The sequence below is a fragment of the Girardinichthys multiradiatus genome, chromosome 13 (assembly GCF_021462225.1).
Source record: "Girardinichthys multiradiatus isolate DD_20200921_A chromosome 13, DD_fGirMul_XY1, whole genome shotgun sequence".
In the NCBI taxonomy this organism is placed as follows: Eukaryota; Metazoa; Chordata; class Actinopteri; order Cyprinodontiformes; family Goodeidae; genus Girardinichthys; species Girardinichthys multiradiatus.
Window position 1 is genome coordinate 24679348 of NC_061806.1, and position 16525 is coordinate 24695872.

General features: G+C 39.3%; 1 protein-coding gene across 3 annotated transcripts in view; it reads right to left on the reverse strand.

Annotated features, from left to right (window-relative positions):
- znf704 (zinc finger protein 704) overlaps nt 1–16525 on the reverse strand; it is a 68383-nt gene that overhangs the window by 11104 nt on the left and 40754 nt on the right. For all 3 annotated transcript variants that reach the window (XM_047384195.1, XM_047384196.1, XM_047384194.1), the window contains exons 3-4: nt 5593–5696; nt 3849–4126 (exon numbers count right to left, since the gene is read on the reverse strand). In XM_047384195.1, the coding sequence (XP_047240151.1) occupies nt 3849–4126; nt 5593–5696 (382 nt within the window). The remainder of the gene's footprint in view (nt 1–3848; nt 4127–5592; nt 5697–16525) is intronic.

Here is a 16525-nt window from a genome sequence, read left to right on the forward strand (position 1 = left end):
TAAATACTAAAGCACAGCTTTTCACTTAGATCGTACAGAAATTACAGCGAAATTAGCTAATTGAAAGCATTTGGAGAGGTCCAACCGAACATAAGGTTTCTCTTTATTCGGATAATGTAAAACTCTTCATTTCAGATCCATATAATTCAAGTCTCCCCGCCATAGTCTTTTACACAAATGGGACCGAAGTAGAGATGTTTGCCCTTAATGCAGAGTGACATGTTGGTGGTATTTACATTTATATTTGCTGTTTGGTTTTCACCAAAATGCCCCATATCAACTCTCAGGCATGGTGGTGGAGGGGTCATGATTTGGGATTATTCTACAGATACAGGTAATTCTAGATCCAAAACTGGGTGTTCAACGGGGTCACTGACCTGAAACACAGCAGCACATCTACAACAGAATGGCTGTCAAGGTCAAGGTATTTTAATGGCCCAGTCAAAGTTCACACAACCTAAGGAGGACTATGTAGCATCGAAGGTCCTTTAACCCAAATAAACTCCATTGTTTTAAAGAACATAAAGGTGTCAGACTGATTAATTATACAGAAAATGAAGTTTTTGGTGGTAAAGGTGGTTCCACAAGTTGGCCAGTCATGAGCTGTACTTAGATTTGCACACATAGCTTTTCCTTTCTACAACTTCACTTTCCCCCATATCTTGAGGGTTCCTATAATGTTGGTTATTTATAACCTTTTATTTTATCATATTTTTCTTCAAATGGGCTGTACACAGAATAAACCTCTCAAACATCTCACAGCTAAAGGTGAGGAGTGGGGAAGACTTTCCTCAGATTGATGTCTTGTAGGGTGTCCTTATTATGGGGTCCTTATTATGGGGTAGGGTGTCCTTATACCCATCTGCTAGAAAGCACATTTTATTGCTATCTGTTGTTCAATGAAAGAAACAAGGTTATTTGTTGTAGTTTAAATCCAACTAAATCACTTTCTTTTCTTCTCTATTTGGTAGCATAAGAGCTGTATTCAGTCAAGGACATTTCCTTATCTCCCTATTAGGCTCTTCTCCCTCTCTGTCTATGGATAAAACTATCGTCAGAAAATACTTTCAAATTATTTTCACCAAAACAAAAGATTTCACCCTTCATGCTGCTTCGTCTTGCCATGAAGCTATGCTGGACACAGTTCAGCCAGTGCTCTGCTATCTTTTGTTCATCTGCTGTAATTACATCACTGGTTTCCCAGAGAGACGGTTTATTATTTTCATGTAGTAAGAAAAAGCCCCTCTGAGTTTTCGTCCTTGCTCTCCTGTCAATCAAAGAGTCTGATTTCATTTTGACAATATGTCCCCCCCTATATCAGACATGCAAGCACACGGCAATCATCTGTCCCCAGAGCATTGTTTTGTCTTGACAACAAAAGCCTGTTTTGTGTGTTTCTGAGCGTGTGCTCCTGAAGAAACTCTTCTCAGTTAATTAAACGGAGGCTTCAAATGGTATTGTGCTGTTGAGAGAAAAAGACCACAGGAGGTGATAGTCTGCTTTGAAGCCTCACCACTGCATATACTACAGTACTGTGGAAAAGCACTTGCCCCCTTTACAGATTGCAAAAAGGTTTCAGATCATCCAACAGATTTTATTATCAGACAAGGATTACCTGAGTAAATACAAAAGGTTGTTTATAAATGATGTCTTTTTTAATTTATTAAGCGAGAAAAGGTTATCCAAACTAACCTGGCCTTCTGTGATGATTTTTGCATTAACTCAGATACTTTTTTGCCTGATATTAAAATTTGTTTGATGATCTGAAACTAGGGCTGCATGGTGGCACCACTGTTGCCTTGCAGCAAGAAGGTCCTCTGTTCAACTTCCGGCCGGTAGTCTTTCTGCATGGAGTTTGCATGTTCTTCCTGCATGCATGGGTTCTCTTCGGCTTCCACCCACAGTTCAAAAACATGACTGTTAGGGTAATTTGTCTCTCTACTTTGCCCTTAGGTGTGACTGAGTGTGTGCATGGTTGTTTGTTCCGTGTGTCTCTGTGTTGCTTTGCGATTGACTAGCAACCTGTCCCGGATGTACCCCACCTCTCGCCCGTAGACCGCTGGAGATAGGCACCAGCTACCCCACGACCCTGTATGGAAGAAGCGGGCATAGAAAATGGATGGATGATCTGAAAGCTTTCAGTCTGACAAATAAGGCAAGAAATGAAGAAATCTGTGGGGGCAAATACTTTTCTCAGCACTGCATAGCTTGTGTGAGTGTGTTTGTTTAAAACAACACAAGCTCCAATGCTTTCACCTGTTCTTCCTCTATACTCATTTAATTCCTGCAAGACCCTGTATAATTTTCCATCTGAAACCTTCATCCATCTTTAAATGTCCCACTTCGAAACGTTTTCCTCCCACCCAATGAGAACCCCAATACAGTAGGGCCAAAATGAGGCCAAACCCAAAAGGATATTTACACTCTGAGAAGAGACGTGAAGCTGGAATGATTTTTTGTGTTGTAACAGGATATTAAAACCATTAAAAGGTGCTGTGGGGTGACTAGCAGGGAAGGGAGAGGAGTAAAAAAAAAAAAGAGGAGTGAATGTCTGAGGGTGACGTACACGAGGACGTAAAGAAAAATTGGAGAAAAAGAAGTGAAAAAGGAGGACAGGAAGAAGGAAGGAGGGAAAAACGAGGGACAGATGGATGATTGTGTCGAGGAAGTGGAACAGCAGCACCGATAAGAGGGGAGAGCACTGCAAAATGTGTATCTGAAAAATAAGGAGTGAGAGTGAGCTGTCAGGGTGAGTGAAAATTAGACAAACTGAAATGTGTGGGGAAAAAAAGCTTGTAGATCAAAATCAGACTGAATAATATTAATGCTGAGGAGATGATGTCCATCTGGCAGCATCTCAGAGTTCATGCTCCTGTGTCTTTTAGATCAACAATAACGACTTAAAATAAAAGGCCACAGTTTTCTCTTTATTTCTGCCCTCCATCTGGACTCTACTGTCATCCACACCTACACTTAACAAAAAAGTTGTTTTTTCAGAGGACAAGTTGTTTAATTTAACTTCTTCATCATACTAACCTTTAAAAAAATCACGCTAAAAGCAAGACCGGCTGAAGAAAACTAAAGATGATTCGGGCTTGTTTCGCAGCCAGAGAAACTTACAATTATTAAACAGATGATGAATTCCTGTTTAAGACAAAGTGTTAAATTGTGAGGCCATCTGTCTGACAGAAACCTGGATGAAAGTGGTCTATCTACATTACAATTATCCCAAACACAGCAGCAGATCACAATATAATGCTTGAAGATGGTTGCAATGGCCAAGTCAAAGTCCAGAAAAGCACAGAAACAAATGCCTGAAAATCTCAATGAGGTTTGGGATTCATTTGGGATCAACTTCCCTTTGGGATTAATAAAGTATTTTTGAATTGAATTGTAATGTTGGAAAGAGTAAATGTCATTTGAAAATTGCTGTTAAAGATGGTTTGACAAAGTGTTGAGTAATTAATGTCTAATTTAATCACTTACCAAAACAAAATATCGGTTGTGTGTTATAGCACAGGTTGGGCTAACGTTAAATAATTCAGAACCTGGCAAAGACCTGATGATTTTCATTCAGCCCTAACAGGTAAACCTTAGAATAAAAGAAGGTGGACGCGGCGCATGGCCCATGTAGTGAGGCTTTGGTGATGTTTGCGCATGACTTCCCAATACTTTCCACACGTTTCCTGTCTACCTACAAAAAACACTGAAAAATAAAGGCCAGTAGTGCTGCAAAAAGAGGGTGTACTTTCTTTTTATGATCATCATTGTATTTGATATCAGGACAATAACTTGCAAATAAAAAGCAGCTTTAATCCACTTATTTTGAATTGATATAACTAACTCACCTTGCGCTTGCGTGGGATTGGCTCATCAAAGAGCAGGCTGCTGCCATCCTGCTCATCCAGACTGGGGTCCTCAGCCCCTGTCGGGTTGGACCCCACACCACCCACGCTTGGCACACGGAAGGGCTTGAAGCTGTCAGCTGAGAGCGGCGGCGAAGGTGTGGAAGGATTGGACTGGTCGCTGGGCGCAGACCAGCTCCAGTAGCCTCCTGAGGAGCTGTTGCTGGATGGGGTGAATGGTCCAGCTGAGCCGTTGTCCTTCCATGAGCCACTCAGGCCTTCTGAAGAGATGGATGCGAAGATAAGGAGGACAAGGTATATGTAAGAGAAAAACGAGAAGTTGGTTCATACAAAAATAAGAGCATATAGTAGTTTTCGGCCCATTACACCGATACCACTAAGTAAAATTCAGAGCAAATCATTGCCTTCAGAGGTCACCCAATTTGTAAATAGAGTCCACCTGTTCCTCAGTTTAAATGCAGCAGTTCCAGCAGAAAGAGCATTAATCAAAGAATCAGTCAAGAGACCCTTTGTGGCCCTGGAGGAACAGCAAAGACCCCCGGCTCAGGTAGGAGAATCGGTGTTGCACTCTGAAAATCTTGACTTTATGGATGACTAGCAAGCAAAAAGCCTTGGGTTCAACAAAGCCACTAGAAGTACTGTTTAGAGGTTGACACAAGCCATTTATGAGATAAAGCAAATATGTGGCACGTGACAAAATGCCAAGAAGTTCAATGGGGAATGAATGCTTTTGCAAGGCACTGTATGAGGATGAAAGGAAGTATTTCCACTGCACACAGATGGGGCCCAAAACCTATACAGACAACTTCCTGGTTATGTGATTCCACCGAGACACTGGCAAGGTCTTGCCATTACAGATCAAAGAAATATTTCCTTTGAACATCAACTACAAAAGGCATCTCATTTTAGAAAAAAAAAGTTATAAGCTGGGTGAAACGTTGGCGTATCTGTGTGTATATTTAACAGAGGGAGTGAGAGAGACCCAGTTTTGTTTAGTAAACAGCGTCCCAGCGGGGCGTCTCTTCTCTCAGACTCTTACTCCACAACCTCAGCACTTTACAAAGACGTCAAAGTGGTTTGTCTTTAATGTCACCAATATGTCTTATTTATTTTGAGGTGGAGAAAAGGAAATATAATAAGCTAAAATACAATTTTTATAAGTGCATTTGAAGGTAAACATAAGCCTGAATATTCATCTAACATCAGTTATTACCTGAGCCTGCTCTCTTATGTAAAAGCTAATTGCATATTCTCCGATGCATGGACATGGGTGTGACGGCTGCATGAAAACAGCAACTTAAAGCCGGGGTCTCAAATCGAGTAACTGGCATACGTAGCGTCTGACCTCATGCACGTGTGCTTGGTTGAATGGGCAGTCCTTTGGCAGCACAGACAACAGAAAACTGCAGCACGTGTTTACAGATGAAGGGCATTTTGGATTCCTGCCACTATGCTGAGTAGCACAGCTCCAGCCTCTGTGCGCTCCTCTGCGGATTTGCCCAAATTCATTGATGAAGCAATACTACAGCACAGCAGGTGGCAGTAATATATCAACCAAAGCTTCTGCATGCATTCCCAAGATAACAGCTGTGAGGGAGGGGAAACATCATGCAGCATGTAGAGGAGCATACAGATTAACGGGTTAGGGTTGGTGTAAAAAAAGGTTTCTGTGTTTTGTGGATGCAGAGACTGCTTTGTTTAGAACTGCATTTGACATGCAACTCACCGCTGACTTTGACAGGTGGACTCCTGACCAGCGGGCTGGTGGAGAGGCTCGTCAGGACCATGGCAGCCGTCACTTTGTCCATATCCACCTCTTCTTCTGACCGTCTATAAAACAGAACAGAAATGGAAGAAATCCTGAGCATCTTCTGCTTCCAGACAGTTTTTTCTAGGGGGCTCACATATATTAGTCATCATCTTTGCCTTTTACATTTAGGGGCTTTAGTGATTCTCAAAGTGTAGGCGCACCCCGGGAAAGGCCCTGATGTAACAACAGGGGGAGGCAGGCATTTATTTTTGTTAGTAGAGCAAATGTACTGTAAACACACACCTCCTGTTAAAATTATTTTTCTAATGTGAAAATGAGACCATGATATATTATTTTAAAACCTTTTCTCCACACACTGTGATATATCCTCTACAATACAACAGAGAAACCTATAAGTTTAAAATCATCACTCCGCTTGGTCTCAGAGTGATGATGAAAAAGAAAACCCCAAAGATCATCTACAGCTTTCTAGCTGACACCTACTGGCTTTGGTCCAAACTGACTGGTATTTGGAACATATCAGCCACCTTAGGAAAAGTAAAACCAGAGTGTGATGCTACCACCTCTGTTTTTCACTGTGGGTAATAGGTTGTTTTCCGAGCAGTTTTTGTGTCAAAAATACCCTTTTGGAACTGTTTCCCAAAATTGTAAGTTTACTTTCTTCAGCCACTTCTTGATATTTAATTTGGAAGAACAGGCTTCTGTTGAATCACAATCATCATTGAAATATCAGTGTGTGCAATATAACCATTGCAAATGACTGCTTGGATGAAATATTTGGTAGAATATTTAATTTCAAGTGCCACTTATGCAAATTCTGCATACCTGTGACATTTCTGGCCAGTAACTTTAACTGCCCTGAATGGCAAGACTGGATGGACGTTTTTAGCAGCTTAGATGTTATATTATGGACACTGTGATGAAGGAAAAGAAAAAACTAAGACAGAAAAACATGAGTTAGTTATAAATGATTCTGTTAGCGTAACATTAGTCAACTGCATCACATTTCCAAGTTCTCCTGAAATGGTGCAGCTCTGGATTTTTCTAATAATGTTAGAAATGACATCAACCTCAACTTTAGATTCCAAAAAAACCAATAAACACGTTTTTTTTCCACCGTCTTGAGCCAGATGTTTCAGATAAGGAGCAGACCTTGTGGTCTGCAGACCACTGGACTGTCTGATGCAACCATCCAGATCAGACTCCCTGGAAATATCCAAGAGTTACCAGCGGTTATGCTACAGTACGAAATAAGAACAAAAACAAAGATGTAACACTGACCCAGACTGAAGTGGATGTGGGATGTTGCAGAAACCAAAGTATATTATAACTTCTTGCTTTGTCTAAGTAAAGTGCACAACCCAAAGCAGAGACGACGGGTGCCTTTATCCTCTGGGAAGCGTCATTCATACAAGTGAGACACGATCTCTGTGATCAAAGAGATGTCAATAACTTCATCACCGAGTCTACCTGTGCTGCAATCTCTCTATTAACAGGCAAGCACTGCAGGCACAAACACGGAGGTCTTTGATGGTGAGTTCATATCAAACCATCGAACACAATCCTTGGAGGAACATGACATCAGCCATCACAGATTTGCATTACAGATGGAGTTTAAAAAAGCAACCACATCTGCCTTCGCACAAGTCCAGCAGGAGGAATGTTAAAACAGACACATTGGTTTCCTTTTGTTGGAATTTTCTTGTACAAGTAAACAACAACAATGTCCGCTTTGTGTAGAGAAGAGTTTGAAACTGCAGCCACATTTATCTAAGTGATACTGATCCACTAGGATTGCAGTGGTCATATCAGTGGTCAGTATTTCCTCCAAACATGACTAAATGCGTTACTTTGAACCTTAAAAAAGATATATGTGTAAGAGGCAGCGCTGTCCAAACACGTGTCTATACAAAAAACGATTCAAAGTGGTGAAAAAAATGTTTTCAGGAGAAAGTTTTGTTAAGGAGTATGGCTTCAACCTGTAAAAAAGGATAAGAGTCTGTACCAAGGGTCTTAGCGTCACTGGTGAAATGAAAATGCAGACTAGGTTCTCATTATTTAAATCAAATGTAAAAAACAACACACAACATATACCATGAAAATGAATGAAAATATTTTAGAAAAAAACAACCCAGAACCATAGAACGTAAAAAACTACATAAAAAGACAAAAACTGCTGAAGGATGGTGCACAAACATCCTGTTTAATGCTCTGCCCATACTCCAGTTTAATCCAGTTTCCTCAAAAAGTCCATGATTAACATTAATTGTAGCAACACATAATATGATTGCAATTTAAATCTATTTATGTCTGTATCATAAAATAGTAGAACTTATTCAAGTCGTGAGAGAAATAAGGTATTTTCAACAGCAACTTAAACAGGGAGGGTAAAAACCTATTAGTAGAATGATTACTTTAAAAATAAGGTAAGCAGAATGATTCAACACAGTATTTTAGTTCCAAGGTTTTTAAATGGTAAAAATAGAATACAGTAAGAAATATGGCCTGAATAAAGGGACTGGTCTGTTGACTGACAATTATTGTGACCATTAAGAAGGGCAAGTTCTTCAAACATCATTTTGTTGCATATTTATGGCAAAATAAATATCAATTCTAAATTTAAGCATTCTTTTGCGATTTTGAGGTCTACAAACTATTGTCAAATATGGAAGATAAGGAAAATATTGTGATATAATTTTAGGTCAATATCAAAACCCACTATCAAAAAAGTTCAAGATCATGCAAAATGTTTGCTTTTTGAAAAGCCTTAATGCTTAGATGCACCTGAACAGGAATAGAAATATAGCAAAAATATAGATTCCATAGACAAACTAGAGGGATAAGACAAGGAACTGATGCTGGGAGCCAACACTGAAGGCATCTCCTATTGCCAGAAAAGGCTACCCTTGAACACACAGTGAGGATGACCTCCAGCTGACAACTTCAGAGAACTTGCTATGCCCATGCACAAAGGCTTCAGCTCACAGTCATCTATTCATTATTCAAGGCAAAAACATACAAGGAAAACAAATTTTCTGTAAAGTTGGGTTGGTTTTTTCTTCTTCAGTTTTTAGCATTAAACACACTTCTAGTTTAAGATTTTTCTAGTGTGCAACTCAGATGAAGGTAGCCTGTTAGGCAACACTTAGAAAACAAAACACTTAGTTTGATTACACCAAGCATCCCGCTGTTTGATTGGCAATGAACAGGTGTTTCTGTGTTTGCTGCACTCAAGCCTTCGATGAACTATAGCCCTTATGTGTGTTTCTCCAGATGTATTTACTGGGCTTTTATTTTTGGCAGTCTGAGCTTCAGTGAGGACTGGGGGGCTGTGTTCCCAGTTCCAGTGCTGAGGGGGATTTCCAGAGTTCGCTCCTAAATAAAAACAGACCTCAGAGGGATTTCATAAAAGGCTCTACAGTTGAAGCTAAAATTGAAATTCATTTAGAAAACAAGGTTTTGTGTGCATTGGCATAAAAAACGTGCTTTGAAAAAGAAAACAATCCTACAGCAAAAACAAGGATAACTGCGTTTCTGCCCCTTTGCTGTTTTGCAAAGGGGCGTTTTTTGGTTGTTTTGTATGTAATGTTTTCCAGGTATGAAACAGCATGGTCTGCCACAGGATGTTAAAGGCCAATCATGAATAAACTGGTAATAGTTGTAATATTTTCCCCTGAATTTTTGATCAGGAGTGAATGGATTGATCAAATATTGACTGGAAATCTCTACACTGATTAGATACCTAAAAAAACAAACTTCCTCAAATCTGAAATCTTAATTTGGGAAGATAAAACTCCAAATTTTTAGCTTCCCCCAAAATATGCCTAAAGTTTTGCTTGGCCTGAAACAAATACTATGTTTGGTCTGGGCTGCTAAGCTGAATTTAACCTTACTACCCAGAACCGCAAGGGTCTGCAACCTCTGGCGCCATAAGTTGCTCTTTGGACCTTCCACAATGACTCTTAAAACCTGTAGCTAAAAATGACAAAGAACCACAAAATGTTTTAAAATATAGATATTATAACAAATGCAGGTTTTAGCAGTTTTTCTGATTTTTGATGGACTAATTATATTGAATTTTCACAACAGAATGACACTAAAAGTACCACTAAGATTTTTTTACATCTATTTTTTTTTTGTCATTCTGACAAAAAATATGGATTTTTTTATATACACAATTTTCCACAATTATCAGCATCCCATGGAAGAAAATTTATTCTTCCTCTTTTTAATAGGGGCGGAGAAGTTATTATTATTATTTTTAAAACCTTAAAATATAAATAAAATTATGCTTCTTTAAAAATGACAACAAATTTCCTATAGCGGATATTTATCAAAAATGTTAAGTTGTCTGTTTTCAAAAGGTCGTGTAACATTTGCTGCTTTAAACAAGTTTTATTAAGCTGGACTGAAAGCAAAAATGGCTCTATGGATTGTACAGGTTGTTGACCCCTGGTTTAGAAGGTAGGAAATGGGAACGCTTGGGGATATAAATTGGCAGAGTTTGAAATTACCGAAGCCTTGTACACAAAACAACAAAAGATTCATAATATGATTTATAATTCAAATCACTCGCTCATTTCATTCATTTAAGCACATCTGCTCTGCAAATTTGCAACATTATTCAAGTTACAGACAGACTCCTAAAATTCGGTATCTTCTCATTAATGCTTCAGTTGTGATTGAATTCTATAATTAAAAGCTTATTTACACGGGCAAAGCAGAAGCCCTGAGAGAAGAGGAAAGACTGTTGGCCAACAAAGAAAGCGGCTCAGCCTCCATTAGCTGATGGCTAATCTATAACCCTTTCTGCTGCTAAATATGATGTCATTACAGCTTGCACATAAATCAAGAAAGGAAGCTGCACACACAGCTGTCACTTTTCCCCATAACCCCCCGCCCCAATTCGCTGTAAAACGCTGTCCTGGTCACCTTGGGAGGACATCATCTGACTGCAGATATGATCTCCACTGCAACAGCGTCAGAAAATAATTACTGAGAGATTTGTCTGCCTTGAAATACTAAAAAGAGACAATCTAAAAAAAAAAAAAAAAACACATTAGGAAGACTATTATTTATGATGTGATGCGTGAAATGGAGGAAGAGGTGTGAAAAGAAATCCCAAGTCACATCATTAGTGGTCTTATCAAACTTAAACTGGTTATTATGGGTTAAAATAACATGCATGTGTGTCTGAGAGGCATGTTAGGCACATGATATATAAGGTGACAGGAAGTGGTTAATGTATTGCTAACTGAAATCTGAGAAATGAGTTTCATGGGTTCAAATTTTCTTGTGTCTTGTGTTTTAATCTCTTCACTTTAATCATCTTTAATAAACCGTGTTCTTAGATCTGACCCCCGAGACTTCCTGAAAGGGACATTATCCAGAATGTATATGAGAGCATTAACACAACTCTACAGAGGCAGTTAGGAGCTTGTTCACTAAAGCAGATTATATGAATCAGATCCATGTAATTCCATCTTGCTTCAGGCTGCTCATAAACAGAGTAATATTACACAAGATGCTGTTAACGTAAAGTCAATAAAAGACTGAAAATACTTTTTTTTCTCTAATTAAACAAACACTTTAATTTGAAAGTATGTTTTTAATGAGGCGACACCATTCAGAATAAATGATCTGTACAACCTTTTTATGTAAAACTGCATCACCGTCAACCCATACAATGTATAAAAATGGGCCACATTTAATATGAAAACGTACTAGACGGTATTATGGTTTTTCTTTCTGCTCCCAGCGGCTCTCAGGGAGAAGATTTTAATTAAAGACAGAAAGGCAGTTAAGTCTGAGCCAAATATGTTTTTGATGCATACATATTCTGCTAATTGGATAAATAGTGGATAACTATAATGTCAGAGCAGAATTTGTTCGGGTCAACAATAAAAAATAAGAGGTACAGCCGACATGTAACAGAAAATAAAGGCTTCAAATTCTCATATGAGAAGTTCGCCCATAGTTATCAAAAATCAGCATGTTGCTGCAGATAATTATGATAATCAATAAATTAACTGACCGTTGCAGCTCCAAACACAATCCTTTCAAGCAGCAGCAGAAAATCAAACACCTCTGAAAACAAATTTGATCAAATGTGGTGTTCTCTTCTTGTCAAATAAAAACAAACAGTAGGAGGGTCGTGTCAGAAAGATGCTGATCAGCCGAATACTCCCACACAGATCTTAGGCGAAGTCTCAGCTTGAGTGGACCAAGGTTGAGATGGACTCCTGCGTTTAAATGAAACAGTTGCTGTGTGTTTCATGCACCTTCCTGGACTAATACGGACATATAATGGGTTAAAAAACGGACTAAGAATCTGATTAGAAAGATAGAGTTGGTACCTCAGTAATCCTTTAAATTGTATTTTCCACTGATAACTGAACTGACGGACATTTATGTTCAAATTATTCCTGATTATTTTCTATATGCAAATAAGAGGGCGATGTTATCTGAAGCAACATTCAAACATTAAACCTGATCCATTATGTGTGTCAGGATGTGCACCGCAGAAATACATCCTAAAAGCAAAGATGCCAGGGGGCATCCAATACAGATGCCCGAGCCACCTCAACTGACTCATCTCGATGTGGAGGAGCAGCGGCTCTACTCCGAGCTCTTCCCAGATGGCCGAACTCCTTGCCCCGTCTTTAAAGGAGTACCCGGCCACCCTGCAGAGGAAACTCATTTCAGCCGCTTGTATCCAGGATCTCATTTTTCGGTCATGACCCAAAGTTCATGCCCACAGGTGAGGGTAGGAACGTAGACCGACCAGTAAGTCGAGAGCTTCGCTTTCAGCTCAGCTCTTTCTTCACCACAACGGACCGGCACAGCGCCCCCATTACTGAGGCAGCCGCACCGATCCATCTTTCGATCTCCTGCTCCATTCTCCTTCACTTGTGAACAAGACTCCGAGATACTTGAACTCCTCCACTTGAGGCAGGAACTCCCATCCACCCTAAAGAGGGCAAGTCACCCGTTTCCGGTCGAGAACCATGGCCTCAGACTTGGAGGAGCTGATCCTTATCCCAGCTGATCTAACTCCCATGAACCCTCAAGCACCCTGTAGAGGGTGTAGAGCTGGTTCAGTGTTCCACGGCTGGGACAAAAACCACACTGCTCCTCCTGAAGCCGAGGTTCAACTACCGGCCGGCTTGCCTCTTCAATACCCTGGCGTAGGCCTTATCAGGGAGGCTGAAGAGAGTGATCACACTGTAGTTGGAACACACCCTCCAGTCTACTTTGTTGTGATTTGCCACTTTCAGGCCTGCCAAGTCTGTCAGGCTTCCTGCTCTTCCAGGGGATCCAACTCACCACCAGGCGGTGATCGATGGACAGCTCAGCCTCTCTCTTCTCCCGAGTGTCTAAGATATGAAGATCCGAAGACAAGACTACAAAGTTGATCATCAACCTCCTGCCTAGGGTGTCCTGGTGCCAAGTGCCCTGATGAACACCCTTATGCTTGAACATGGTAGTCATTATGGACAATCCATGACTGGCACAGAAGTCCAATAATGTAAGACCACAGAGGACCAGATCGAGGAGGCTATTCCTCCTAATCACACCCCTCCAGGTGTTACTATTGTTTCCCATGTGGGCATTGAAGTCATAGTTTTACATTAATATTGTACGTTTAGTTTAATTAACATTTTTTTAACCTAATTAAATTATCTAGTTATTTTATGGTCATATTTATGAAATGTATTTATTATGCTAATGATTATTTTTATATTGCAGCTTATTTGTATATTTAAGTCAATACATATTAATTTCTGTTAAATGTTTTAAATGTTATGGTGCATTTTGTTTATTAATAGTACTCGTACTCGTTGTCTTCTGCTTCATCCGAGACCGGGTCGCGGGGGCAGCAGACTCAGCTGAGATGTGCAGAATTCCCTCACCCCAGACACCTCCTCCAGGCGTTCCCAGGCCAGCCAAGAGACATTGTTCCTTCCGGCGTGTCCCGGGCCTCCTCCCGGTGAGACGTGCCTGGAACACCTCCTGAGGTAGGCGTCCAGGGGGCATCCAATACAGATGCCAGAGCCACCTCAACTGATTTCTCTCCATGTCAATAATGTAACACCACTGGGGATCAGATCGGGGAGGCTATTCCTCCCAATCACACCCCACTAGGTGTCACTGTCGTTTCCCACGTGGGCATTGAAGTCCCCCACCAAATGATGGAGTCCCGAAAAGGGACACTATCCAGCAACCCCGACAAAGATGCCAAGAAGGCCGAGCACTCTGCAGCACCGCTCGGCCTGTAGGCTGAAACAACAAAAATTACACTGTGAATGTGATGAATGATAAAACTGAAGTGGTAAAAATGGAGGCGCTAAAATCAAGGCAGTGAATGAAAACAAGCAACGTTAAATTTGATAACCATAAAATATATAACATTAATATTTACCATGTTATCATTTTAATGATCTCCAAATTCACGGATTCTAATTTTCACAGAGACAAAATTAATCTTGTGTTGGTTTTTACAGCACTCAATTTTACTATGTTCATTATTTCACACCTGCAATTCATTACAAGCTAATTTTTGTTACTTTGACCCCTCATAAGCCTGACTATTTCTAGCTGATACCTCTCTTATTGATTGATCACTATGAATTTATGTAACTGATCATTTATTTATTGAATGACTGGCATTCCTACTTATTTATCTATTTTACATTCATATGTTAAAATGTTTTTCCTTGATTTTTTTATTTGTTTGATTATGATTGTTTATTTACCCTATATATTGACTGATCACTAGCTATTTATTTATTCTAGTACTCATTTATTCCTTGAAAGATTGACGTTACCATTTTTTAGGTGTTTATTAGTTTTTGTTTTGGATGAATCTTTTAATTAATCAATTTTTCACTTATTTATTTGATTTATTGAGTCATTCATTCCCTCTAGTATTTATTTACATAGTTACACCTTTATTTATTTAATATATTCTTCATATTTCGCACAAGAGCACATTTCAACTCTACAGATCAAGATTTTAACCCAAAGCAAGAACTGGAGGCAGCCAAAAGCAGAGCAGTTTTTAGAAAGTAGAAAAGAAAAAACAAAAAAAGAAAATAAAGCAATTTGTTAAAGAGGAATCCTGGAGCTTCTGGATCTCACTAAAATAAAAAAAGCAAGAAGATGATTGATTGGTTGTTGGGGAAAATCCAACACATGGCTTAGACCCGGCCTGCAACTATGAGCCTGTAAAGTGAAAGCTGGGATTCGTCGTGGCTGGTGGAACTGGTAAAACAACAGCTCCCTCTTCAGGAGTTCTGATGAGTTTGGTGGGAGATCTGGCGGTTTGCCGACCTGCCACTAAAGCATATGCCTGTGTGCCAGATGTTGTAGCTCCCTGCCCAGATGTGTGTATTCCTTTTAATATGCCGCAAGTGAAATTAATGCAACAAAGGAGCTGTAAGAAAATAAGTTGAGACAGAAGGCAGGGTCGTCAGTGTGTGTGAAAGGGGCTGAAGCCAAGTCGCCACCATTGTGGGGGACAGACAGTGTCAAGTTTCAAGCAAAACACAGAGTGGAGAGGGAAAATAACAGGAGTTCATGTTACTGTGACCGTTTTGATTTGACAGATAAACAGGGAGCCAATGAAATGTGAAGTCGGGTTGGTTTTTCCACTATGTTTTTACATTAAAGTGGATGGTGAAAACATCCACTTTATGCCGCTATTTCTTTTTGAGGTAGGAAAATATGTTTTAAAAAAAGATGGTATATTCTTTATTTTTCTAAGTTCTTATGATTAGTAAATTTGGTACAACTTCTGTTGAAACTATATAGTTGGATTTTGTCAAGTTATTATCATGGTAAATGTTAAACGGTATTATTTTCTTATATTAACATCTGCGAAACAAAAACTTGTTCTTAAATACTCTCTCTGGGTCCTGGCCCAGTCTTCTTTATCCCAGTTTCTGCTACGACTGCATATCCATCGAAAGTTTACAGTTAAGGCCAAAATTAATCATACCCCATATGATTTAGACAGATTATCCAATTTAAAGGCACGACCCTGACCAGGCCACTCCAAACATTAATATTACTTCCAGTCAGGGGAAACATGTTGGTAAAACTGAGAGATCACTTTAAACCCGAGTCTGCCAACAGTATAAATAGTTTTGGGCTTATTGTAGGTGAATAACTATCTCCTTGTCGCCATGTCCCGACTTTTGAAGATTTGTCTTACATGAACAGCATGTGGTCTTGTCTTTCCCATTTTGAGGACTGGCTAAGACAGAAGAAAAAAAATTTATGAAATCTTAACACAAAAGTTAGTCATGTTTATGTCACGGGTTAGCTGGTGAAGCGGTACCAGTGATTTTGTAAAATAAACAAACTTTTGCACTAATGTACTAATTGTATTTTTTCTTGTATTATAGAAAATATATAAATGCAGTTTAGGTATTTGTGTTTTGCAATGTTTTTGTAAAAATAAGTCTTGTCCAACTATGTTTTCCAATTCTTTTGTTTTTATTTTTATATATTTCATAAAACGGGCATCTCTTTTAAGACTTATGCAACATTTTAATAGAATGAAGCAGCTTTGTTGATGCCCTTTTAGAAGTGTTTTGGTCTAAAATTCTGGGGCTTTTACTGTATGTTTGGTTTTATTGAGGTTTTATTTTTCTTTTGTACTTTCTGTATACAAATTTGTACCTATTTGTATTTTCTGATTGATTGTCTCCTGTTTTCTGTTGTATTACAAGGTTCGAAGGGGGTTTTCTTTCATTTAGATCATAAGAGTTATGAAATAAATCATAAGCTGAACTAAATATTTGTATTTGTGTCCATTGATGTGTTTTGTTAAATGCTTTTTGCACATCAGGGTCACAAAGCAGTTTGCTTTAGAACCTCACAA